Source organism: Pongo abelii, chromosome 13 (assembly GCF_028885655.2).
Source record: "Pongo abelii isolate AG06213 chromosome 13, NHGRI_mPonAbe1-v2.0_pri, whole genome shotgun sequence".
Taxonomy (NCBI): domain Eukaryota; kingdom Metazoa; phylum Chordata; class Mammalia; order Primates; family Hominidae; genus Pongo; species Pongo abelii.
Window position 1 is genome coordinate 124,615,339 of NC_071998.2, and position 27,596 is coordinate 124,642,934.

Here is a 27,596-nt window from a genome sequence, read left to right on the forward strand (position 1 = left end):
GAGGCTGCAGAGCAGGGACCCAACACGCAGACACCCAACGTGCAGGCCACGGGCGGGGCTTCTGCCCAAAACCAGCTGTACCAGGCACCATCCTGACACCTGCCCACCCGGGAGAGCAGAACACAGTGGGAGATCCAGGGGCTTCTTCGGAAGAGCACCGAGAGATCCCCCGTCTCCTCCGCAGGTTCCCTCTCTCCGGGCCAAATTTCCCGGCCCCTGTGATCCAGAGGCTCTTCCAAGACCCTGGGACTGGAGAGGAGTGGGGGGCCTAAATGGGGGTGGGCACAAGAGGCTGGTGATGGCTTCTTTTTCAAGAGGGGAGGGGCACACTTGCCAGGAAGAGGCTGAGTGCAGCAGAGAGCAGCGGGAGTGACATTTGAGGCAAGGTTCCTGTGGAGGGAGGAGGGAAGAAGTTGGAGAGTGATGCCTGGAGGCCAAGGTGGCACCACTGGGCCCTTCCGCAGCTCCTGGGGGGAACCTGGGATGGGCCCAGGTGAGCAGGAGGGAAGGGAGGGTTCACCCTGGGAGTGCAGGGTGGGTGCTGGTTTGGGGTGAGGACCTGGGGAAGCAGGAGAGGTTAGAAGAACGACCACGCTGAAAGTGAAACCGCCTTTGCAAAAACTCTATCAATTAGAAAAATTGTAAGAGTGAGCTGAGCTAACCCGCCCCTCATCTTTCCTTTCCCTTAATGATTCCTGGGCTTTTGGGCTGAGCTAACCTTGGGAGACATTTAATTTATAGTTTAAATAACAACAGGCCTCCCCCAAAACTCTTCTGCCTGTGTTAAAGCTAATGAAAAGCTATGAGGCTAGAGGGAGGAGCTAAGGTATAGACCTCTCTAGCAAAATACACAATTTCCCCAACTGTAGATTGGTCTTTTGAGATATCTTTTCAGGTTTTTTGCAGGTCTGATACCCATGGCTCTACCTGGAATCCCCAACCTCACTCCTGTGGCACCCCCGTAAGAAGCGATTTAGCCTGCAGGAGGACAGCTTTGACCCTCTATGAGTTCATGTATGCCCCAGCCAATCAGTACCTGTTACTTGGCCACCCCTGACCCCCCAAACTGCCTTGAGAAACCCCTACCTATGAGCCTTTGATGAGATGATTTGAGTACAAACTCTCTCTACCATGTGGTGTGGTCGGCCTCATGTCTATTAAACTCTTTTCTTTACTGGAACGCATGGTCTTTATTTAGAAAGGGAGCAGGAGGAACCCCTTGGGTGGTTACAAAGGGCAGGATGAAATCCCTTTGAAATGAGCAGCACAGAACTCCAAAGGAAGAGGTGGGGTCTGTGTGTTTCTTCTGCCACCTGAAATAATTGAAAGGTTCAAAATCCAATGTTATAGAGTTTATTCTAACTCTAAGTTTGAGGACCACCACTCAGAAAACACAGACTCTAAAGGAATGGGCTCAGTGCTCTGAGGCGGAGGGATTAGGGCTTCACTTAAATGGGAAAATACAAGGAGGTTTAGCATGATTACATTTTCCACATAAGATTGGCTTATGAGCTGCAGCAATTTGTTTGCTTATATCTTGTTCCCTTCAGGAAAAGTATATTTAACATACTGTCTTATGGAATTTGATAGGCATGGGGTCTTTTGTACCATCTGGTCTGAGTTGGGTGCAAGAAAAGAAAGAAGTTAATTCGTAACAAAAGGTCAGTAACTAAGAAAGGGAAGGGGTCTTACATCTGGTGCCATTTAGTCTTTCATAACATTTTACAAATCAAGAAAGGAAGAGCGTTAATCTATAATTGAAGAAGCAAAGTTCACAGCGAATTGCTGCTTGACTAGGGTCTCAGAATCCCAGTCCTTCAAGGCTCAAAGTAATTTAAAGTTCCAACAGCTTTAATCTGATGAGCTTATTGTCGACAAAAAGTCAAACTCTGAAAAATATTTGAAGAGATTTATTCTGAGCCGAATCTGAGTGACCAATGGCCTGAGACAGAAACCTCAGGAGGGCCTGAGAACATGTGCCCAGGGTGATCTTGGCACAGCCTAATTGTATACATTTTAGGGAGACATGAGACATCAATCAAATACATGCAAGATCCACATTGCTTCTGTCCAGAAAAGTGGGACAACTCGAAGGTGGAGCGGGGAGGTTCCAGGTTATGGGTAGATTCAAAATTTTTTTATTGGCAATTGGTTGAAAGAGTTATTATCACTAGAAAGGAATGTCTAGGTTATGATAAGGGGTTGTGGAGACCAAAGTTTTATCATGCAAAGGAAGCCTCCAAGTAGCACGCTTTAGAGAGAATAGATTGTAAATGCCTCTAATCAGACTTAAGGTCTGTGTTAATGTTTATGCTGGTCAGCTTTGCTGAATTCCAAAAGGGAGGAGGACATAAATGAGGCATGTCCACCCCACCTTCTCTTCACAGCCTGAACCAGTTTTTCAGGTTAACTTTGGAGTGCCCTGGCCAAGAGGAGGGGTCCATTCCGATGGCTGGGGGAGTGGGCTTAGAATTTTATCTTTGGTTTACACTACTTTCAAGCTGCTAACATCATAAGCCATCTTCTGCCAGATGTGGCCCTGGGGAAGGGTCCCTTAACATGTGATAGGAGGTGCTACCACGGCTAGGCAGCTACTCCTCATCAGGCCACAGAAGAGCCTCTTGGCTCCTTCCGGACCTGTGAGACTGTGAAGAGGAAACGTCAGTTTTGAATCAAATCCATTTTATAAATACGAAAAATTACAAAACACTTCTCAGAAGGCGGCGGGGTGGGGGGCAGTGAGGAGGGGGACCCAGGGCACCTAAAGGCTAATGCTTGCTAGAGTCATTTAAATTTTAACTTAAATTTTCTAATGTTGCGAATAGGCTTAATTATCTGTTCACAACTTTTAAAAATGGCCACACATGGCTGCGCGTGGTGGCTCATGCCAAAATCCCAGCACTTTGGGAGGACGAGGAGGGTGGATCACTTGAGGATATGAGTTTGAGACCAGCCTGGCTGACATGGTGAAACTCCATCTGTACTAAAAAATACAAAAATTTCAGGTGTGGTGGCAGGCGCTTGTAATCCTAACTACTCAGGAGGCTGAGGCAGGAGAATCACTTGAACCTGGGAGGTGGAGGTTGCAGTGAGCCCAGATTTCACTACTGCACTCCAGCCTGGGTGACACAGTGAGACCCGTCTCAAAAAAGAAAAAAAAAAAAAAAGGAATAGCTAAACATTACTTTTACAATCAAAACCATTTCAAAGCCCTTACTCCACTGGATTCTCAGCCAGGGCTGCCCCCAGAGCAGAAGGCAGCAGTGGGAAGCAGAGGGGTGGCCCCACCTCCACCTGGAAGATTCCTGCTCAGATCCTGGGTCACCTGCCCCACTGACAATGCCCCAGCTGCTCCTGCTGCAAAGCTGAACCCAGAACCCACTCAGGTCTGGTCCCCACTCCGCCCCCAGCACCCCTAGTGCGGCCACGCGGGAGGATGGGGCCCGAGGCTGCAGGGGGGGAAGCAGGCGGGTCAAGGCTTGCCTCGCCTCGCCTCGCCCGCGGGTGTTGGTTTTTGTGTTTTAAACCAAACAGAGCAGAGAGGGGCAAGGAAGCAAAAATGACTCAAGCCCGTGGAGGCAGCAGCTCTCCCTGTGCTGGGCACATGCCCAAGGCTGGCTTTGGGGACAAAGAATAATCAAAGATGACACTTTGGGGCTGCCCTCTCCCCAGCCCTCCTGGGCAAAGTCGGTGCATCCGAGGGGTCAGCCTGGACTTGAACCTCTGACACCCGACTGCTGCTGGCCTGGTGCAGGGACCCGAGGGGCCCGAGGACACAGGAAGGGGCCTGGAGGGGGAGGGCAGCCAGACTCCGCACAAGCAATTTAGGCGCCTGCCTCATCTGTGGTCCCCCACACCCCCAGCTCACCAAGCAGTGGGACAGCCCCTGGAAATCCCCCAGGGAGGCGGGGCTCAGGGATTGTGGTGAGGCCCTGTGCCCAGGCCGGCTTCGCCCCACCTGTGGGAAGAGTCACTCCAGTCCCTCTGGGCTGGTCCACGTGCAACCACAGTAGGACACAGGTCATCTCCAGTGAAACGCAGAGGGAGGAAGGGTGCGCCTCCCTGCTCCTTCCCCTCCCTTGCAGGGAGGGGCTGTTGACCTCAGCAACGGGATGCCCACGTGGGATACTGGAAACCTCAGCCTACCCCACCCCGCCCCTCCAGGCCCGGTTTCTCCTGGGCTCAAGGGGCTACTTCAGAGCTGCCGGGCCTCCACAGCAACACATTAAATGTTCTGGAAACTAGGAGATGTGGCACTGCTGTACAACGGTCAGGAATAGCCATCCTGTCCTCCTGACCTGGTGAAAACCAGCTTCTGCTGGGAAGGAGCATGGGGTGGCGCCTGGCTTTTGGAGTCAGGAAGAACCAGGCTTAAGTAATAGAACTGCCTGACCTCCAGCTTGTCTCTTCAGCTCCCAGGTCCGTGCTTGACTTGGGATTATTGGGTGGGGCACATAAGAAGCTGCGTTCATTCTTTCCTGCCCCTCAGACTTCCTGTGCTCTCAGGGTGCTGGGCGCCATTTCAGGTCCCAGTACACAGCACAGAGGGAAGAGAGTGCCCGATGGCATGGTGATTGATTTTAGTGGGGACAGCTAGACACTAAACCAGGAGTTCTGTCAGGCCAGTTGGTGATAAATTGACTTCTTGAAGATTTTTCCACTTCCAGACAAGGTAGAATAGATGCACCTGTCCCCATGTCCTACACTAAGGACAGTTAAAAGCCCTGTATACTTCCCTGGATATTACACATACATATATAACTACACACATAAATGTATGTATCTCAAACACTAAAAGATGGAGAAAAGAAGGCAGACCAGGTAGGGACCTTGGGACCTGAGGAATGACATGACAGGAGTTCCCTGGGTTTTCTTTCTGCCTCATATATCTGCGACTGCATGCTGGAAAAGCCAGCAACACGAAACACCAAAAGACACAGACAAAAAACAACAACAACAAACCCAATAAGTTGGCCCTCAGCCAAAATAATTAGGCAAGTGGAAGAAATAAAAGGTATCCAAATTGGAAAGGAAGAAGTTAAATTGTCTCTGTTTATGGATGACATGATCTTATAGAAAACCCTAAAGATTCCACCAATAAGATGTTAGAATAAATGAAATCAGTAAAGTTGCAGGATATAAAATTAATGTACAACAATCTGTAGCATTTCTATACCCTAACAAAGAAATCAAGAAAACAATCTCATTTACAATAGCTACAAAAAATACTTACAAATAAATCCAACCAAGGAAGTGAAAGATCTGTATGCTGAAAACTATAAAACATTTGTGAAAGAAATTGAAGATACAAATAATTAGAAAGCTATCCCATATCTGAGATCAGGTGCCAAAAAAAAGACATCCCATGTTCATGAATTGGAAGAATTAATATTGTTAAAATGTCCATACAACCCAAACAATCTACAGATTCAATGCAATCCCTATCAAAATTTCATTGACATTTTTCACTGAAATAAATAAAATAATCCTAAAATTTGTATGAGGGAGTAACACCTGCTCCACAATGGCACAAAGCACTGTCAGGTGCCACACACAGCCTGTTGGGACATGTGGGCCACAGTACTTCCCCACCTAAAGTACTGTAGAGGCCCAGGAGACACAAGCTGGGGTGTTTTAACTGTCAGTAATGGCCACAAAGACCCCTAAATAGCCAAAGCAATCTTAAGCAAAAAGAACAAAGCTGGAGACAATACACTACCTAACTTCAAAATATACTACAAAGCTATAATAATCAAAACAGCATGGTATTGGCATAAAAACAAACAGACCAATGAAACAGAATAGAGAGCCCAGAAGTGAATCCATGCATTTATGGTCAACTGATCTTTGACAGAAATGCCAAGAAACACAATGTGGAAATGACAGTCTCTTCAATAAATGATGTTGGGGCCAGGTGCAGTGGCTCATGCTTATAATCCTAGCACTTTGGGATGCCAAGGTGGAAGGACCACTTGAGGCCTCCCTCCAGGCTCCGGAAGAGACCTCCTCCGTGATCCCTTGTCTAAGGGGAAGGTTCCTCAGGACCTCACCGTGGGGGCTGAAGGTGGCCACCCCTCCAGGAACTTATGCCCCAGGCACTGAATTTGGCCCGCCTAAGTCTCTGTGCGTGCGTCTGTGTTTGCGTGCATGTTTGCAAGTCTGTCTGTGTGTGCATGTCTGCATGTTGTGTGTTTGCATGCATGTCTGTGTGTCTGTGTGGTCTATGTGTCTGTGTGTACACTTCTGTATGTCTTTCTCTGTGCATTTTTGCATGTGTCTCCATGTGTCTCTGTGCATGTCTGTGTGTCTATATGTCTGTGTCTTTGTATCTGTGTATCTGTGTCTGTGTGTCTGGTGCGTGTATGTGTGTGTGTGTCTTTCTGTGTATGTTTGTGTGTCTGTGTCTGTGTGTGTCTGTGTGTCTGTGTATGTAATTGTGCATCTCTGTGGCAGGAAGAGGGTGTGTGTGGTTGTGTATCTGTATGTGTGTCTTTCTGTGTGTGTGTGTGTAATGGTGTGTCTCTGTGGCAGGGAGGGGGTGTGTGTGATTGTGTGTCTGTGTGTGTCTTTCTGTGTATGTGTGTGCAACGGTGTGTCTCTGTGGCCGGGAGGGGGTATCTGTGATTGTGTGTCTGTGTGTGTCTGTGTATGTAATGGTGTGTCTCTGTGGCGGGGAGGGTGTGTGTGTGATTGTGTGTCTGTGTGTGTCTTTCTGTGTGTGTCTGTGTATGTAATGGTGTCTCTGTGGCGGGGAGGGGGTGTGTGTCATTTGAGGTGGGGGCGGGGCCTAGGCTTCAGTTACTCACAACAGGACAGACAAAGGAAGCAGAGTTTACCCGTTCTGCTAAAACCAAGGGCGGGAGGGGGACGGGGGCTGCCGGCAGCCCTCCCAGAGCCCCTGGCAGCCGCTCACGGGTTTCGGACCGCCTGGTGGTTCTTGGGCACCGCCGTGAACCTCAGCTTCCTCAGGACGGCGGGCCAGCCCAGCAGCTGCTGGTCCCACAAGTACTCGGGGGAGAGCACCTTGGTGGGTTTGTGGCGCAGCAGGTACTTGTTCAGGTGGCTCTCGTCGTGCCACACGGCCTCGATGCCGTTGGCCTGGTCGACCATCATGGCCTGGTGGCAGGTCCTGGTGAGCCGCTGCACCTCTTGCACCGACCCTCCGAAGAACCCCCCCAGGTAGTAGAAATCGCCCTCGTCCTTGGGGATATAGGCCTGGGACTGGGGCCGGCGCTCGTAGGTGAAGGCCTCCCGGGTGCTTCCGTAGAAGCCGGGGTGCAGGGTGCCGAACAGCGGAGTCAGGATCTCCACGCCCACGTGGTCACGGAACTCCATGTCCACGTCCACGCACACTAGGTAATCCACCTCGCTGAGGAAGCGCCGCTCGCAGAAGTCACTGATCATCTCCATGCGGCGCATGGACACGTCCTGCCAGCGCTTGTAGGCGCGCACCCCCAGCACCGACAGCTGCCGACCGGTCCCCAGCGTCACGCGGGGCACCGCGGCCGGCTGGTCGGTGAAGACATAGTAGTGGACACGGTGGCCCACCATGAAGTGCTTCTCCGCCGTCTCCAGGAACAGCTTCAGGAAGGCCACGTACCTGCAAGGCAAGCGGACGGGGCTGGGGGAGCGGCCGGCCGTGCGCCCCTGGGCCGCAGGAGGCCCGCCCTGCGCCCGCCCGCCAGCGGCCATTGGAAGGCTCAGAGCGGCAGATGCACCACGTTCTCCTGCCCTGTCCTGAGCGAGTCCTCGGGCTGCGACTTGCTTCATCCTCTTCCCAGCGATGGGGGACCACCAGCACCCCCTCTTACGAAGGAGGGCTGAGGGCAGGCAGCTGGAGGCTGGTAGCAGGCCGCAGGCTGGCACCCGCTCACTCCCTGTCAGCCTGGCCTGAGCCACACCTCCCCACGCAGTTACCCCTCTTATGGCCAGGTCGGCCATGTGCCCCCTCATTATAAGCTGCACGCAAGGCCTCCACACACCGGCCTCTGCACCCTAGAGCTTCCTCTCTCCAGGCTTGAACTGCACATATTCCTAAGAGTAGGTCATTCTTGGCCTCCGCCACTGTCGCTGGCCCAGCTGCCCACAGCTGCCGAGAGGTCAAGTATGTATCTGCAGTTGCCTGGCTAGCTCCCTCTCTGGCCTGGCCCAGAGTCCGAGGGCCTTGTGGGTCAGCCACTTCCCTTGGTGTCTGGGGCCAACTGCCTTGCCTGCCCCACCTACATCTCTGACAGAGAAGTGACCACGGCTCTGCCAGCATCCTCTTTCTAGGGTCCAAGGACAGCAAACAGATGTCCCCTTCCTGCTATCTCTGGTCAGTGAGCGGGAAACATCTGGAGCCTTGTATTGAAGGGGTGGCTCAGCATGAGGGCTGGCCACAGTTTCAGAGAGGAGGGGGCAGCAGAAGCCACCATCCCTGGGTGAGACGCAGCCTCTGGAGAAGGAGCTGGATTTTACCGACCCGGCGACCCCACGAGCCCACATGAGCTCAGTAAGATGCTGCGTGAATGACCTTTCCCATCTACCCTCCGGGTGCACAAGGCTGGCCGCCACCCCACTCTGTCTTGAACACAAGGAGAGACCTCGATGTCCGTGGTCACTCGCCACTGCCTGGGTCTCTGCCCTCGGCAACCTCACTGACTTACTTTTTGATGGCAAACACAGTTAACCCAATGGTGGTGTTCTGGAGCCTGAAATGCTCGTTGAGGATGTCGATGTTGAACGTGCCCTCCCAGACAATGGGAGCCAGCCAAGGGGTCACCACAAGGATGTCCTTCCTACTGCACATGGAGAGAGGTGTGCGGTCACATGGAGCTGGCAGGGTGCCACCCACATGCGCCTCTGGCACACCGCCACCCCCACCTGGAAACTCCACTCAGCTTCCGCTTCCTCTGACCACCCTTCCAGAGGCAGCCACCCTTCCCCAGGAAACCAACCAGAGGCAAATGCGACTCCAACCGGGCAAATCACTCCCAGCCCTCCCTCAACATTGGACCTGCCGGAACGCAGAGCAAGCTGAGCTTCGCTGGCAAAGAGATAGGAACCAACCCTCCCCAGCACCCAACCCCCGCTGCCCCTCCCCAGGAAGGAGGTACCTATCAGGCCTTTGCAGGGGCTTTGGAGAACAAAGGGACAGGAAACGAGACGCAAGTCAGAGAAAGCAAAGGGAAAGAGGACAGCCATGTGGGCCTCCCAATTCAGATGTCAGGAGCATCTGAGAGGAGAGAATGGGGAAGCAGCCCCAACTGAGATTTACATCAAGGAAACCACCCTCTAATACCTTCAGAACAGCCCCTTGAGCTGCGTTCAGTTTCAGCTTCAGTAACTTTACTCACCAGGGTGTCAGCACCTTTGGCTGGGGGTAGACCATCCTGCAAGCACAAAGCGCCATCACATGAGTTTGCATGGAAAGCGTGGGAGGCAGGTAAGCAGGGGGTGTGCACAGCCGCTGAACCATGACTGGGCGTCGACCCTCCCGCCAAGGCCACACTCCCAGGCTGGAATCACTGTGGTTGCTTGGGGGCTGTGTCAGCTCATAATCCCAGGACCTCGGGAAAGGGCCGAAGCTGAGTCTCTGATTCAGCACTTGTAAACTAGCAAGAGGGACTAAGTGACCTCAGGGGCCATTGCTTTCCACTTGACTTAAGCCTGGGAGGGATGTAAGGGGTTGTGTCTCAATTCACTGTGGGCAGAGAGGAGTCTGGGTCTGTGGCCTCTGTCCCTGGTTGTTCCCAGGGAAAGGCCCTGAGATGTGCAGACCTCCCCACCTGGGCCCAAAGCCTGCTGGGCCTCCTTGTGGGCTGGTGGCTTCCAGAGCCCAGCTTCCTCTCTGAGAAGTGGGAGAGTGACACCTGCTCCACAGTGGCACAAAGCACTGTCAGGTGCTACACGCAGCCTGTGGGGACATGTGGGCCGCAGTACTGTCCCCACCTAAAGTATTGTAGAGGCTCAGGAGACATGAGCCGGGGCCATTTTAACTGTCAGTAATGGCCACAATTTGAATGTCCAAGGTGGCCTTTAAAAGCGGGGAGTCAGCAGAAAAGAGGGAGGAAATTCTGACACTTGGTACAACCTGGATGGACCGTGAGGACATCGCACTCAGTGATTTGAGCCCGACATAAAAACACAGGTACCATTGATTCCACTTATAAAAGGTAGTTCGAGTAGTCAGACTCATAACAACAGACCATGGAATGGTGAGCTGGGGGAGGGAAAACGGAGTTGCTATTTTCTGGGGACAGAGCTTCCGTTTGGCAAGATGAAGTGTTCTGGAGATGGATGGTGGTGATGGCTGCACAGCGATGTGAATGGACTTAACACTACTGAACACTCCAAAATGACTAAGATGGCAAATTTTATGTTAAGCGTATTTTATCACAATGAAAAAAAAAATCAAAAGCAGTGTGGCCAGCTTGGCCTTGATTGCCTAGACTTTCTCAGGTCAGCACTGATAAAGGCCCACATCCTGGGAAACAGCCCTCCAAGGCCCCAGACAGAACAGACCAGCTGGTCATCCTCTTTAAAAGCCAATTTGAAGGCCAGGCGCAGGGGCTCACGCCTGTAATCCCAGCACTTTGGGAGGCTGAGGCGGGCAGATCATTTGAAGTCAGGAGTTCAAGACTAGCCTGGCCAACATGGTGAAACGCTGTCTCTGCTAAAAATACAAAAATTAGCCAGGTGTGGTGGTGGGCGCCTGTAATCCCAGCTACTCAGGAGACTGAGGCAGGAGGATCACTTGAACCCGGGAGGCAGAGGTTGCAGTGGGCAGAGATGGTGCCAATGCACTCCAGCCTGGGCGACAGAGCGAGACTCCATCACACACACACACACACACACACACATACAAAAGGCGGCGATACGCAGCTGGTCAAAACTGAAGCTCCAGCTCCATCGTGCTCTCTGAGTGGCTGCAGGACGAGGGCCAAGTCAGGGTAAAGACTGGGGAGGGAGCAGCCCCCTCCCTCAAAGTCATAGGAGGAAAGAGGACCTGCCCCAGCTCCCACACGCTTCTGTCCACACGCACACAGATGCCAGGGCTGCAGGACAATTCTGTGACACGGGAGGCACTGAAGGGAGGCACTGACATTATACCTTGGCAACGAGACATGCTGCAGACGGTCAGGTTCCCTAACAGCCATGCTGCAGAATGAGAACACAGGAGATGAAGTTTATTCTAGGAGCAGGATTTAGGGCACAAGTGCATGGAAGCCACCTGAGGGTCCCAGTGGAAGGGACACAGCGTCAGCCTGGAGTGTGGAGCAGAGGCCACCAGAAACAGTCACAGAACAGCCATCACTGTGGCGATGGGTCTGGCGTGGGCCCGTGTGCCAGACCCTGTAACAGCCAACGCTGCAGTCTGAGCCTCACAGCCAGACGTTCAGGGAGCCTCACAGCCCACACATTCACGTCAAAGCCAAGGCCAGGCAGAGTGGAGTTTCAGAACATGTCTGCAAACCGTGAGGCCCCCTCCCATCAAGAGATGCGGTCTGATATTCCGAGTTTCTAAGAAATAAAATGCAGCAGAAGTGACGCTGGGTGACTTCTGAAGCCAGGCCCAAAAAGGCGATCCGGCTTCTGTCTCATCTTTCTTGGGATGTTGGTCTTGGAGCCTCCCAACCAAGCTGAGCAGAAGCCCAGGCCCCGGGGAGAGGCCCTGGGTAGGTGTCTCAGATGACAGCCAGCATCAACTGCCGGAGACGCAGGGAAGTCTTTGCAGTGACCCCAGCCACTGTCTGCCCATGACTGCTGAGGCCCCAAAGTGAACCACCCAGCTGAGCCCAGTCCACCCCAGGAAGCCCAGGGAGATAGTAATCAATGATTGTGATTGTTTTCCATGGATGGAGTGGTGTGTTCTGCAGCCATGGATCACTGACACGAGTGGGAATTAGCAGACACAGCAGCGGGGAGACAAGAGTGGTCCCAACAGAGCCCACAGCACAGGCAAAGGCCTGGAGTCAGGACAGCACGGCAGGTGGACAAGCGACAGGCCATGTTGGCTGGAGCACAGAGGGCGAGGGCAGAGGAGGGAGAGATGAGGCTGGGGAGGTCAGCAAGGCAGGATCAGATCATGGAGAGCCTCCTACCTTATGTTCTGGAAAGATCACTCCAGCTGCTGTGAGAAGAAGGGGGACAGGGCTGATGGGGATGGGGAGACAAGTCTGAGGCTGTCGCAGAGATGAGGGCAGCCCCACCGGACCCCTGGAGCAGGACATCGAAGGCAGGGAGGCCAGTGGGCATGCGAGCTGCTAAAGAGCAGGGCTGGCAGGATTTGGGAACCCAGTGTAGGGGTGAGAGCAAAGGGAGAGTTGAGGATGGCTGGTGGAGGAGGGGTGGGGGTGGGGGAGCAGAGACCATGCATGGGAACTCTGGGTAAGCCTGGAGTTGGGGACTGGAGGTCAGAAGGGAGGTCAAGGCTGACTCCAGACGTATCCAGGTGACCCTTCAAGGCCACAGAGTTGACCATGTCTACACTGGGCAGAGCATAGAGAGGGGGCCCAGGCCTACCCATGTGTGTGCCAGCCCACAGCCAGCACCCCGGCCAGCATGGATGCTTCACCTGCTCCTCCCTGCACTCACCAGAACCCCCGTTCCAGGCTTCCTGGCATTAGACTTCTGGGGCTTAGGACCCCGTAACTGCAGGAAGGAAGTGTGCCAAGACTCAGGACACAGAACAAAGACTGCCTGTTGGTCCCTTCCTCCAAAAAGTGCATGGTGCGGCCAGCAGCGTGAGCACAAGAGTTGCCGGTGAAGCTGCAAGGCCTCGAGGCAGGTAGGGCAAGTTCTCAGCAAAGCTCAGGCATCTTGCCACGTCCCACACCGGGAGGTGAGCAGAAGGGTGGTCCCTGGGATATTGCTCATGTATGGGCACCTGCAGGAGCTCCAGAGCCCCCCCTCCCCAACCCCCCGCCACCCGTGCCTTGGTCAGTGCAGTCCCCGAGGCCACCTCAGGGAGTGTTTCCAGGCTGTGTCCACAGATGCCCCAGTAGAGCTGACAGGTGACTTCACTCTGTGGTTCTGGGAACTTCTGTGTCTGGAAGCGACTAACAGCTTGGGACCCAGAATTGCCTTCCCCACCCCCAGCCACGCAATTGTGGGCAAGGGGCTTGCTCTCCCAGCCCCAGACTCCACACTTAGGAAAATTTTAAATGGGAGTGAGATGAGCCTGTTGCCCAGGTGAGGCTTAAATAAGGGAGCAAGTAAACACACCCTCCGCCAGAGCTGGACGCGGGCAACAACTGTCCTTAGGACCCTGATGACTGTGATACTCGGGGAGCTCAGGGAGGCCCCATGGGTCTGATTGGCTGCTGTGGTCACTTCTCCCCAAACCAGGCCAGCCTCGATGGTCAAACCCAAACAAGATGTCTTACCCAAACAAGACCAAGACAAGCATTATTAGGAAAAGGACCATAGGTAGAAGTGCGTAGCATTTTGGTTTTCCTGGAAAACAGGAGTAGAAAAATCACATTACTCACCCTCCTTCTCTCACCTGCCCCACTTTACCTGTCCTGCCTTGTCATTCAGGCATCACACCCTGTGACGGGCCTTCATCTGCAAGATGGTCCCTCTGCCCCACAGGTGATGCTCTGAGCCCCACCTGAGCATCTCCAAACCCAGTCCAGTTCCGGCCCTCCTCCCACTCAGAGAAGAGGGAGGTGGTCTGCTCCTCCCAGCTCATCAGCCCGACTGCTCCTGCAGACTCTGAGAGCCACCTCGGCTTCCCAATGACCTCCTTCCACTCAGCACCCCCTTCCCCTGGGAGACCGGAACGAATCACACTGAAATGAGCACCTCGAGGTCACTGTCGAACCCACCGAGGCAGGCCAGGACAGCCTCATGGCCAGGCTGAGCCAGGATCCCAGACCAGTTCCTGCCAGGGAGAGGAGCCACCAACTTCCCCTAGTATCTCCCTGCTCTCTCAGAGGCTCGTGCCCTGGAAACAATCATTGTCTTTCTTTTAAGGTGATTTTATGTATATTAAAGTCATGTACAATAGTTCCCTTATCCACACCTTTGCTTGCTGGAGTTTCAGTTACCCATGGTCAACCAAAGGCCAATAATAGGTGAGTATAGAACAGTAAAATATTTTGAGGACAGGCGTGGTGGCTCATGCCTATAATCCCAGGACATTGGGAGGCTGAGCCAGAAGAATTGCTGGAAGCCAGGAGTTCTAGACCAGCCTGGGCAACATAGTGAGAACTCATTTCTATCAAAACAACAACAACAACAACAACAACAAAAAATCAGTTGGGCATAGTGGTGCATGCCTCTGGTCCCAGGGGGCTGAGGTGGAAGGATCACTTGAGCCTAGGAGGTGAAGGCTGCAGTGAGCCATGATTGCACCACTGCACTCCAGCCTGGGTGACAGAGCAAGACCCTGTCTCTTAAAAATAAACACAACAACAACAACAAAAACCCCACAAACTAAGATATATATACACATATTTTTTTTAGAGAGACCACATTCACGTAACCTTTATTACAGTATATTGTTTTTGTTGTTGTTGTTGTTTTTGAGACGGAGTTTCGCTCGTTGCCCAGGCTGGAGTGCAAAGGGGCAACTTCGGCTCACTACAGCCTCCGCCTCCCGGGTTCAAGCAATTCTCCTCCCTCAGCCTCCCGAGTAGCTGGGTTTACAGGCGCCCACCACCATGCCTAGCTAATTTTTTGTATTTTTAGTAGAGACGGGTTTCACCATGTTGGCCAAGCTGGTCTCGATCTCCTGACTTCAAGTGATCCACCCGCCTCGGACAGTATATTGTTATAATTGTTCTATTTTATTATTAATTATGGTTGTTAATCCCACCCTGTGCCTAATTTATAAATTAAACCCTATCATAGTATGTGTGTATAGGAGAAAACATACTCTCTGTAGGGTTTGGTACTATCCGTGGTTTCAGACATCCACTGGGAATCTCAGAACCTATCCCCCGCAGGTAAGAGGAGACTACTGTGTTCACAAGGGCAAGTCTGAAAGGCGTCTATCTCCTGGCCCAGTTCCTATTCCTTCCCCCGAAATCAGTCCCTTTCAACTAATTCATCTGTTACTTCTTATAGTGCTTGTGTGTATTTACCCCCACCTTTCTAAGTCCTGTGACCATGGAGCCATTTATCTCGAATAGCTTCCTGAAACAGAAATGTGGGAGGCAAAACATTTAACTTTACATGTCCTAAATTATTTTTTCCACTTTTGTAGTTGGTAGATTGTTTGGCTGTAGGGAAATCTCGGTGGAAATAATTTTCCTTCAGTTTGGCAAAAATGGTTCCATTTTTTAAAACTTTGAAAATTAATGTGAGGGATAACTTAACATCCAATAAAATGTACCCACTTTAGGTATGCGGTTTTGATGAGTTTCACACAATGTATGTACACATGTAATCACCACCCCAAACAACATATACACATTTTCATCACCCCAGTAAGGTCCCTCCTGACCCCGGCAACCATGGATCTGATTCCCTGGCATTTCCCATAAACGGAATCAACTGATACATGCTCTTTTATTTCTGGCTGTATCACACCGCATGCTGTTTTGAAGATTCACCTATATTTTCACGTGTATCAGTTGTTCGTTCTTTTTCATTGCTGAGAAGCACGCCATTGTTAATCCGCCACAATTCAACTTTTCTTATTGCCGAGAAGCATGCCATTGTTAATCCGCCACAATTCATTTATTCTGTCTCCTATTGACAGACACTTTGGTTTTTTCACTGTTTAGGGCCACTAGCAACAAAGCTTCTGTAAACACTCATGTGCAGGTATTTGTGGACCTGTGTTTTCATTTCCCTTGAGTAAATACCAAGGCGTGGAAAAGATGGGTCATAAGGTAAGTATATGTTTAACTTTGTAAGAAACTGCCAAACTGTGTTCCAAAGTGGTGACTGAATTTTCCATTCCTGCCAGGAATGTACGAGAACCTCAATCCTTGCCAACACTTGATGGTCACCCTTTTATGCTTTAGCCATGCTAGTGGATGAGTGGTATCTAAGTGTGTCCAGTGACTAAGGAGGTAAATCATCTTTTCATGTATTTATTGGCCATTTGCTTGCTTCTTATGAAGCCTGTCCAGATCTTTAGCTCATTTTATTATTTATTTATTTATTTATTTATTTACTTATATATATTTTTGGGGGGCATGGTCCCACTCCAGTTGCCCAGGCTGGAGTGTGGTGGCAATGATCACGGCTCACTGCAGCCTCGACTTCCTGGGCTCAGGTGATCCTCCCACCTCAGCCTTTTGAGTAGCTGGGACTATAGGCATGCACCACATCTAGCTAATTTTTTGTGGTTTTGGTAGAGATGGGGTTTCACCATGTTGCCCAGGCTGGTCTTGAACTCCTGGGCTTAAGCGATCCACCTGCCTCAGTCTCCAATGTGCTGGGATTACAGGCATAAGCCACCTCACCCGGCCCTTTATTTTTATTTTTTTTAGAGACAGGATCTTACTCTGTCACCCAGGCTGGAGTGCAGTGGCACAATCACAGCTCGCTGCAACCTCGAACTCCTGGGCTTAAGCGATCCTTCCCCCTCAGCCTCCTGATTAGGTGGGACTACAGACATGCACCAACATGCCCGGCTAATTATCCTACTTTTTGTAGACACTGAGTCTCATTTTAAATTAAGTTGTTTCTCTTTTTATTATTGAGCAGAATTTATTTCTATATTTTGGATACAAGTCCTTTGCCAAATACAAATATTACAAATATTTTCTCGCCAGGCACAGAGAGACAGACACTGCATGTTCTCACTTATCTGTAGTATCAAAACATCAAAACAATTAAATTCATGGAGATAGAGAATAGAAGGATGGTTCGCAGAGACTTGGAAGGGTAGTGGCAGGGGTGGGAGGGTATGTAGGGATGGTTAATGTGTACAAATAAATAGAAAGAATGAATAAGACCCAGTATTTGATAGCATAACAGGGAGACTATAGTCAATAATAATTTAATTGTACATTTAACTAAAAGAGAGGTCGGGCACAGTGGCTCACGCCTGTAATCTCAGCACTTTGGGAGGCCAAGGCAGGTGGATCACCTGAGATCAGGAGTTCAAGACCAGCCTGGCCAACATGGTGAAACCTCATCTCTACTAAAAATACAAAAACTAAGGCCAGGTGTGGTGGCTCACGCCTGTAACCCCAGCACTTTGGGAGGCCGAGGTGGGTGGATCACGACGAGGTCATGCATTCGAGTCTAGCCTGACCAACATGGTGAAATCCTGCCTCTACTAAAAATACAAAAAATTAGCTGGGTGTGGTGGCGCATGCCTGTAATCCCAGTTACTTGGGAGGCTGAGGCAGGAGAATCTCCTGAACCTGGGAGACGGAGGTTGCAGTGAGCCGAGATCGCACCACTGCACTCCAGCCTAGGCGACAGAGCGAGACTCCATCTCAAAAAAAAAAAAAAAAAAAAAAAGAAAGAAAGAAAAAAGAAAAAAAAAAAGTTTAAAAATACAAAAACTAGCCGGGCATGGTGGTGGGTGCCTGTAGTCCCAGCTACTCAGGAAGCTGAGGCAGGAGAATCACTTGAACCTGGGAGGCAAAGGTTGCCGTGAGTTGAGATGGCGCCACTGCACTCCAGCCTGGGTGACAGAGCGAGACTCCGTCTCAAAAAAAAAATAAGAATAAAAATAACTAAAAGAGTATAGTTGGATTGTTTGTAACACAAAGGATAATTGCTCAAGGGGATGGATACCAGTTCTCCATGATGTGAATTTTCCATTGTATGACTGAACCACAATATCTCATGGACCCCATAAATATATACACCTACTATGAACCCATAAAAATGAAAAACAAAATATTTCTTAGAAAACAAATATTTTCTCTCAGTTTGTGGCTTATTTATTCATTTTTTCTTAATTTTTCTTTTGAAGGGAAGTGTTAATTTTTATAAACTCTAATTTATCCTTATGAAAATGAAACCATTTTTATGGTTTGGGCTTTTTTTTTGCCTCATCTATTAAATTTTTGCCTACCCCAAGTTCATGAACATTTTCTCTTATTTTCTTCAGAATTCCATAATTTTTGTGTATTGTGTGAAAGGCTAAAGTCCCTTTCTTCCCCCAGTGGATATCCAGTCATTTCAGCTATTTGAATTGAAAATATTTTCCTTTCTCTATCACATTACCTTAGCACCCTTATCAAAAAGCAACTATTAAAAATCAATTGACTATTTCTGTGTGGGTCTATTTCTAAACTCTGCATTCTATTCCATTGAACTATCTGTCTATCCTAATATCAGCCTATTCTGATTACTGTAGCTGTGTAATCCACCTTGAAATACAGCCTGGAAAGTAAGTCTTCCAACTTTGTTTTTCTTTTTCCAATTGTTTTGACTATTCAGAGACCTTTGCATTTCTATGTAAAATTTTAGAATCAGCTGTCAACTTTACAAAAATTTCTTCTGGAGTTTTAAGTGAGATTATGTGGACTCTTATAGATCCATCTGGGGAGAAGTGACAGTTTAGCAATGTAAGTCTTCCAATCCATGAGCATGGTATATTTCTTCATTTATTTATGTCTTCTTTAATTTTTGTCAGCAATATTTTGCAGTTTTGTGTTTTTTTGTGACCTTCTTTTTCTTTTTTGTTTTGTCAGGGTCTTGCTGTGTAGCCCGGGCTGAAGTGCACTGCAATCTCTGCCTACTGGGCTCAAGTCATCCTCTCACCTCAGCCTCCTGAGTAGCTGGGGCTACAGGTGCATGCCACCATGCCCAGCTAATTTTTTTTTTTTTTTGTAGAGACAGGGTCTCACTATGTTGCCCAGGGTGGTCTCAAACTTCTGGGCTCAAGTGATCTGGCCACCTTGGCCTCCCAAAGTACTGGGATTACAGGCATGAGCCATGGTGCCTGGTTTGTATTGCAGTTTTAATTGTATAGGCATTTCTCCTAATTTGATAAATTATTCTCTAAATATTTCATGTTTTATGATGCTACTGTAAATGGTATTTAAAATTTTTCATGGTTCAATTGATTGTGGCAAGTATTATAGAAAAATAATTGATTTATTCTTGTTTTTCTTTTTCTTTTTTTTTTTTAGACTGAGTCTTGCCCTGTTGCCCAGTCTGGAGTGCAGTGGTGTGATCTCCAGTCACTGCAACCTCTCCCTCCTGGGTTCAAGCAATTCTCCTGCCTCAACCTCCCAAGTAGGTGGGATTACAGGCACACCACCACACTCAACTTTTTTTTTTTTTTTTTGTATTTTTGTAAGGATGGAGTCTTGCCATGTGGGCCAGGCTGCTCTCAAACTCCTGGCCTCAAGTGATCTACCCACCTCGGCCTCCCAAAGTGCTGGGATTACAGGTGTGAGCCACCACACCCAGCCTGATTTATTCATTGACTTTGTATCTTGAGACCTTGCTAAGCTGACTTAGTTGATGGGCTCACAGCATAAACATATACAATATATATGACAATAATAGCATAAAGAAGCAAGGAGGCAATGAAGTTATTATATACACTGGAGCAAGGAAAGGTCACCAGACAATAACTTGAATATACAGGAAGAAATCAAGAGTAAAGTCAGTGATAAATATACAGTGTAATAGTGTAATATAAAAGACTTGAAAAGTATTTTTCTCCTTACTTGACTTACTGAATTGAAAAGAAATAAGATTGTGTGAAACAATCATTATAACACCATGTTGTTGAGTTTATAACATATATAGATGAACATATATGACAATAATACTACAAACCACAAGCAAGGAGGGAGGAAATGGAGTTATATTGGAGTCAAGTTCCTGTATTTTACTAAAATTAGTATTAATCTGAAGTAGATCCTGTAAATTAAAATGCATATTGTAACCCTGGAGCAAACACTAACAAAATAACTTTAAAATATACACTTAAAAAGAAAAAGGGAATTTAAATAGTACACTAGAAAATACTTAATACAAAAGAAGGCAGTAAAAGATGAACAGAAGAACAAAAAGGCATAAAACATAGAAAACAAATTGTGAACTGATAGATGGAAATCCAACCACAGCAATAATAACATTGAATGGGAGCAGAATGAACATGCCAATCAAAAGGCAGAGATCATTAGACTGGATTTTTTTTTAAGCTTTGACTATGTGCTGCCTATGAGAGACATACTTTAGAAACAAAGATACAAATAGGTCAAAGCAAAAGGATAGTAGATTTGCTATGCAAACAACCATAAGGGAGCTTGAGGAGAAATGCTAACATCAGACTAAATAATCTTTTTTGTTATTTTGAGACAGAGTCTCACTCTGTTGCTGAGGTTGGAGTGTAGTGGCACGATCTTGGCTGACTGTAACCTCAGCCTCCCAGGTTCAAGAAATTCTCGTGCCTCAGCCTCCCAACTAGCTGGGATTACAGGCGCACACCATCACAGCTGGCTAATTTTTTTGTATTTTTAGTAGAGACGGGGTTTCACCATGTTCACCAGGCTAGTCTCGAACTCCTGACCTCAGGTGATCCACCTGCCTTGGCCTCCCAAAGTGCTGGGATTACAGGCGTGAGCCACCACATCTGGCCAACTTTGTTAAGATCAAAAATCTTACTAAAGAGAAACATTCTGCCATGATATAAAGTGAATAAATCAGGAAAATATAACAAGCAGAAATATATACACACCTGACAACCTAGCCCTAAAATACTAGAACAGGAATTAAAAGAAATTAAAAACTGTGTAAGCAAAAACTCAGTTGTATGTAAAAAACCAATTCCCCTTGAGGAAGAGAAAGGGCTGGAGTCCTTTAAAAATTAACTGCCTGTTTTTCTGTGGCTAGTGAGCCTTATCTCTCCCTTTCCCAGGCATTGTGAAGACCCTGTTTCTCTAGCTGTGCAGCTGCAAGGTCACTAAACAGATAATCTCAAGTCGTAAAACATGTTGTTCCTTGAAAAGTAAGAAATAATGTAATGCATATCTTAATTGAATAACTGTCTTTCTTTCTCGCTTCTGTAATACTCTTCCCCCTGCACAAATCTCCCCGCACCCCACAAAATGCTTAAAAGGTAGCTTGACTCTTTATTTGGGGCTCAGTCCTTTGGATGTTAATTGACTGGGTCGGTGCACCTAAATAATTAAATAATTCCTCCTCAACCCCATTGGTCTCTCTGATTCCTTAATTATTCTGCAGCAATACATGAAGCAAAAACTCACAGAATTGAAGGGTGAAACAGTCAATTCAACAATAATGGTTGGGCTGGGCGTGGTGACTCACGCTTGTAATCCCAGCACTTCGGGAGGCCAAGGCGGGTGGGTCACTTGAGCCTAGGAGTTCGCGACCAGCCTGAGTAACATGGCAAAACCCTGTCTCTACAAAAAATGCAAAAATCAGCTAGGCATGATGGTGCTTGCCTGTAGTTGCAGCTACTCAGGAGGCTGAGGTGACTTAAGCCTTGGGAGGTGGGGGCTGCAGTGAGCTGTGATCATACCACTGCACTCCAGCCTGGGTGACAAAGTGAGACTCCACCTCAAAAAAAAAAAACAAAAAAAAACAACAATAGTTGGACACCAAAATCCTACCCCACTCTCAATAATGGATAGAATAATTACAAAGAAAATCAGTAGATACAAATGACTTGACATTACTGGACACCAACTGACATCCCTAGAACACTCCACCTGGCAAGAGCAGAAGTCACGTTCTCCTCAAGTGCACATGGAACAGTCTCCAAGGTCAATCATATGCTGGACCATGAAACAAGTCTGAAATTTTCAAAAGGACTGATATCCACAAAGTTTCTTCTCTAACCACAGGGGAATGAAATTAGAAATTAACAGAAGAAATTTGGGAAATCTATAAATACATAGAAAGTAAACAACACACTTCTAAATAAGCAATGGGTCAAAGAAGAAAATCAAAAGATACTCTGAGCTGAATGAAAATGTAAACACAACATACCAAAATTTATGAGATATAACTAAAGCTGTGTTTCAAGGGAAATTTATAGCTGTAAAAGTCTAAATTAGAAAAAAAATCTTAAATCAGTGTGTAAGCTTCCATTGTAAGTAACTACAATAAGAAAAGACAGAACAAATTAAACCCAAAGTGAGAAGAAGGGAAATTAATAAATATTAGAGTGGAAACCAATGAACTAGAGAACAGAAAGAAAAAGATAAAGTAAAATAATATCAAATGTCAGTTCTCTGAAAAGGTCAAGAGAATTGACAAAGCTTTAGCTACATTGACCAGAGAGAGAGAACACAAATAACTAAAATAAGGACTAAAAGAGGAGACACCAATTCCAATCTTACAGAAATTAAAAGGATTTCAAGGAAATACTATGAACAACTGTTTGCCAACAAATTATGTAACTTAGGTAAAATGGACAGATTCTTACACATAAACTAGAAAGCGGTTAGAAGAAAATATAAGATTAAATCTTTGTGACATTGGATTAAGATTTCTTAGATATGGTACCAGATGCACAATAAAAGAAAAAGTTAATAAATTGGAATGGATCAAAATGTAAAACTTTTGTACTTCAAAACACCAATAAAAAAGTGTTAAGACAAACTATTGATGGTTGAAAATATTTGCAAATCATATATCTGGTGTGTGTATATATATATATATACACACACCATATATATGTATATGTATATATACATATACGTATATATACATATATACGTATATGTATATACACACATATATGTATATATATGTGTGTGTATATATATATGATACTGTGTATTCAGTGTATGTAAAGAACTCTCAAAACTGAACAAAGGAGACAACTCAATTTTTAAAAAGGCAAAACATTTCAACAGGCATTTCGCCAAAAACATATACAAATGGCTAAAAAGCACAAGAAAAGCCACTTGCCATCATTCGTCATTGAGGAAATGTAAGTCAAAACTATAATGAGATACCACCTTTTACCCACAAGAATGGTATGTATTGCTGCAGATGTACAGACAGTGGAACCCTCAGCCAGGCGCAGTGGCTCACACCTGTAATCCCAGGACTTTGGGAGGCCGAGGTGGGCAGATCACTTGAGCCCAGGAGTTTGAGAACAGCCTGGGCAACATGGCAAAACCCCATCTCTATAAAAAATACACAAAAATTAGCTGGATGTGGTGGTACTCACCTGTAGTCCCAGCTACTCAGGAGGCTGAGGTGGGAGGACCAATTGAGCCCAAGAGATTGAGGCTGCAGTGAGCCAAGATCATGCCACTGCATTCCAGCCTGGGTGACAGAGCAAGACCTTGTCTCAAAAAAAGAAAAAGAAAATTAGAACCGTTATACACTGCTGATGGGAATGTAAAATGGGGCAGTCACTTTGGAAAACAGTTTGCTAGTTTCTTAAAATGTTAAATATAGATTTCCTGTATGACCCAGCAATTCCACTGCTGGGTATCAACCCAAGAGAAATGAAAACATGTTCACACAAAGTCTTGTACACGAATGTTCATAGCAGTGTTGTGCAGTTTAAAATAGCTAAAAAAGCAGAAACAGCCGAAATGTCCTTCAGCTGATGAATGGATAAACAAAATGCGGTCTATCTGTACAATGGATTATTCAGTAATAAAAAGGAATTAAATACTGATACATACTATAACATACATGAATCTCAGAATCATTATTCTAAGTGAAGGAAGTCAGATACAAAAGACCACGTAACATAGGACTCCATTCATATGACCTGTCCAGAAAAGGCAAAACTGGAGAGACCGAAAGTGATTGTCTGAGGCCAGGTGGGAATAGGGAATGACTGCAGAGGAGTTCCAGGGAGTTTTGGCGGGCTGGGGATGGAAAAGTTATAAAATTTATTTCACAACTCTGTAAACTAACTAAAAAGAATTCATTTGAAACAGGTGAATGTTATGGCACATCAATGACACGTCAATAAAGCTGTTTCTTTTAATGATGCCATCAACCCCAGCCCATTGACCCTAAGCTGAAAGAAGAGAGATGCTAGGTGTGTTCAGTAGGGCTCCGTCAAAGCTGATTTTTTGAAGTTATGGGCACCATTCCAAGTAAGACGTTTTGTGGCAGGCCAGGTCTCACTAATGCAGGCCTCCATAACAACTGTTTCAGTACTGACTGAGTGGTTAAGTTAAATATTAAAAGCCAGTGCCCTTATAAAAAGGCCGGAATGTAACAAAATCCCACCAAGAGTTTTGCCTAGACTTTCCTGGGCCTTCAAGCATGACAAAATATAACGAAGGAATTCTTAACAGGACCCATTTAGGATTAAACAAGTTTTATTGGGGGTCTGAAGAAACTCCCCAGGACTCCACAAATAAGTTTACTGGGGGTCTGAAGGAACTTCCCAAACCCCCATGATTTAGGAGACAAGATAAGCGTTTTAGATTAAGTAAATTTACTGAGGCTCCAGAGGAAGGTCTTCAGGACTCAGACCTTAGTTATAGATTAAAATAAGTCAATTACTTATGTCTTTAGATGAATGCACACGTACACATAGACATATAGCTTAGAAGGTATATAAGGTCTGGAAAACTTTGTAATTTTAAGTTGGTCTGGTGATAATTTCCCGGTCTTCTCCTTGTAACTGGTTACAGAAATAACTCTCTTCCTCCCCAGTTCATCTGCATCTCGTTATTGGGCCGCGAGAGATAGCAGCCCCACCCTCAGTTTGGTCCAGAACAGTTTGATCTCTTCTTGGCCAATCTCTGGTGAGACCCACCAGAATGGAGGAGAGCCGGGACTGGGTGCACTGCCAGCTTCCAAAACTCCTGCACGTGGTCTCAGTCCTCCAAGGATTATGATGTGTGTGAAGGGGCTGAGCATTCTCTAAGGAGCCAGCACATGACACCCAGCTCACCTCCCACCAACCACATCCTCACTGTCATCTCCAAGGCTCTCTCATGTCCTCTTCCTGACTTTCGGGGGAGCACTCCCTCTGACTCCACCACCCTGCTCTCCTGCCCGCCCCAACAAGCCTGACTGATTTGTGGAGCAGGGCCTTCCCCATGTGAGCTCTTCTCCCTGGCATGCTTGTCCCCTAGATTTCCACACACTGGGTCCCTCGCCATTGGTATCACTAAGGACACCCGCTCACCAGCTCCTGGCTGCAGGCACCTTCTAGCACAGGCCTGCTTGTTCTCATCAGTGTTCAACAAACATTGGTTGGATGACTAAATCAACATGCAGAATGTGGGTAACCTGAGAATGGGCACTCATTTGTCAGGTTTCTCAGAAGACCTAACCTCTTAGTCTTCAAGATGTTTGTCTTGGTTGTGGTCATGGGCCAGAGCCAGTGCCAGAACCCCAGGAGTATGGAGACCAACTGCCCAGTCCCTGGTCCTCCAAGGCTCCCTGACATGAGACCAACTAAGACAGCATAACCCGTGGGGCAGGACAGACTCCTGGGGTGGCAGCTGTGTTCATCATCTTGACTGGGTCAAGATGTATCCAAGACTGGATACATTTATATGGGTCAAAATGTATCCAGCTGTACCTTTTATGTGCAGTTTATTGTATACATCTGTTGAAACATATCAAGACAAAAAAAGGAAAACAAAGACCACAAAGGAGGGACAGGGAAGAACCCGGAACGCGCTGGCAGCACAGGGAAGAGGCAGGTGTTTGCAGTCAGACCTGAGTCCCAGGCCCCACTCAGCCCTTTCTGCCTGGGACCAGAGCACTGTCCCAGATCTCTCCAAACCTGTTTTCCCATGGGTGAAAGAATGACCCGGGAAGTATTTACTGTTCCTTCCTGAGAACTCAGCGGTATTGAACACAGTGCTGCCTCACAGTAAACACCGACAGATGGTGAGCATTGTTGAGGGCAGGGCCTCGACCTACACCACACCCAGTTTTCTTCATGAATTTTCCACTCCTCTGCCTCCCGCTCCTCCAGGGCTGCACCTCCGAGGCAGGAGCCCTCACCAACTCAGGCCTCAGTATGCCTTATTCCCGACCTGATTCCAAATCAAAGTAAAACATTTCTCTCCCCAAATGTGTACACAGCACTCCTCCAAATTAAGGGGCTGTGTGCTGGCTCTGGGCACCCCACCTGGCTCTCCCTGGCCTTTGGCGTTGGGGTTCACTGGCCTGCAGCCTGCGCCCCGTGGCCTTGCGTTCTGCATCCCTCCCTCTGAAGCGACGTTGTTGTCTGGGTAAATACTCAATTCATCTTCTGGCGCCAAGAAAATTAAGGACAGGTGATCCACCCTCCGCCTCCCAAAGTGCTGGGATTACAGGCCTGAGTCACCGCACCCGGTTGCCTAAATATTTCTTCTTAACTCCTGTATCACCTGAGCTCCCCGGGCGCAGTTCCCCCGTCACGCTTGGCATTGAACTTGCCACCTCGCCTTCCCGAGGCGCCTCGGCGTTTGGGGTATGGAGGCTGTTCCCGGCCAACCCGGGCGCCCGGCCGCATGCCCGAGGGTAGGGCTGGGGGGCGGGCAGGGCAGCCTGGAGCCTAGTCCTCGTCCGGGGTCGGGCGGTAGGTGCTGAAAATAGCAGCTCATGGAAGGCGGGGAGCGTGGAGGGGCGAGGAGAGGCTGGAGACCGCCACGGCGTCGAGGGACCCCGCTCTCACCAGGACCCAGGGACCCCCCGGAGACGAGCCCCCGGCCAGGCCGCGCCACCACACCCATCCTGCCTGCGGGTCCCAGGCACCCACAGCGCGGCCGCGCCCACCTGCCCGCCGGCTCCCCAGGACTCAGGGTCTCGGAGGCCGGGGCGGCGGCCGGCCTGAAGCCCCGCAGCCCTGAGCGACCCCCCGGCCCGGCTGTCGGGTGCACCCCGGATTCGCGGCCGCAGCGGCTCCCTTGCGGGCACCCGGGGCCGAGGCCTGCACTCACCGGCCAGCGTCCGCAGCAGCTCGGCCATGGCTCCGCGTCTGGTCTCGGCCTCCGCCTTCCGCCCGGCCGCCCTGGGGCGGGGTGAGCCCGAGGCGCCCCTCCCGGCCCGCGCCGCCGCCCCGACTTGCCGAGGCCGAACACGGGAGGAGACAGCGGGGCGCGGGAGGCGGCCGGGGGTCCCCAGGGACCCCCGCGAGGAAGGGACGGCGCCTCCTCGCGCGCGCCCCCATGGGACCCGCGCGCCCCTCGTAGCCCTGGTACCTTAGGGCCCTGTCCCTGCATCCCGCCCAGGGGCCGAGCGGCTCCGGGTGCCCCTGAAGCCCCGCCCCCGGGGGACCCTTGACACCCTGTCTCCGGGGCGGGGGCGACCCCCTGACATCCTGCTCCCCCGGGGAGGCGGGGGAGAGGAACCCGTGAAGCTCCGGCCCCAGAACCCACGATCCCCGGCCTTTCGGCTCGCGCGCGCCGCAGCCTGTAGCCCTCCAGCCCCGCAGGACTCTGTGCCCCGCGCCCGCGAGAACCCCCTAGGCAGAGTCGCTCCCCCGGCCCCGGCTCGCGGCCCCACGGAGCTCTGCGTCCCGCAGACTGAGGAACCTTCGCGTTCCCCCGAGATCGAGGCCCCCTCCGGCGCCCGCACCGGGCCCTGAGGCCTCTTCGCGCGTTCCGTGGACAAAGCCCTGCTCCGCCCCTCTACGACCCCCGCCCTTGCCTGGCCTCCGCTCGAGGGAGCCCAGGAGAGGGCGGCGGCGGCTGCAGGGGCTGGGGAGAGCTCGCCCCGCTGCGAAGAGGAGGTACCTCCCGAAGGGTCCAGGCGACGTCCCAGAGGCTTCTTCCCGCTTTTCCTGG

At 49.2% G+C, this 27,596-nt stretch overlaps 1 protein-coding gene across 2 annotated transcripts; it reads right to left on the bottom strand.

Moving 5' to 3' along the window:
- Positions 1-26,817, bottom strand: ABO (ABO, alpha 1-3-N-acetylgalactosaminyltransferase and alpha 1-3-galactosyltransferase). Of its 2 annotated transcripts, none has more exons than XM_024252403.3 (7): positions 26,751-26,817; positions 13,368-13,437; positions 12,577-12,633; positions 11,092-11,139; positions 9,336-9,371; positions 8,646-8,777; positions 1-7,600 (listed from the first exon to the last, which is right to left on the bottom strand). In XM_024252403.3, the coding sequence occupies exons 1-7, from the start codon at positions 26,776-26,778 to the stop codon at positions 6,910-6,912; spliced, it is 1,062 nt and encodes a 353-aa protein (XP_024108171.2). In that variant the 5' UTR covers positions 26,779-26,817; the 3' UTR covers positions 1-6,909. The 2 variants fall into 2 exon arrangements, with proteins under 2 accessions (XP_024108171.2, XP_024108170.2); XM_024252402.3 differs by having other exon boundaries at positions 8,646-8,780.
- Between the last annotated feature and the right edge of the window lie 779 nt (positions 26,818-27,596).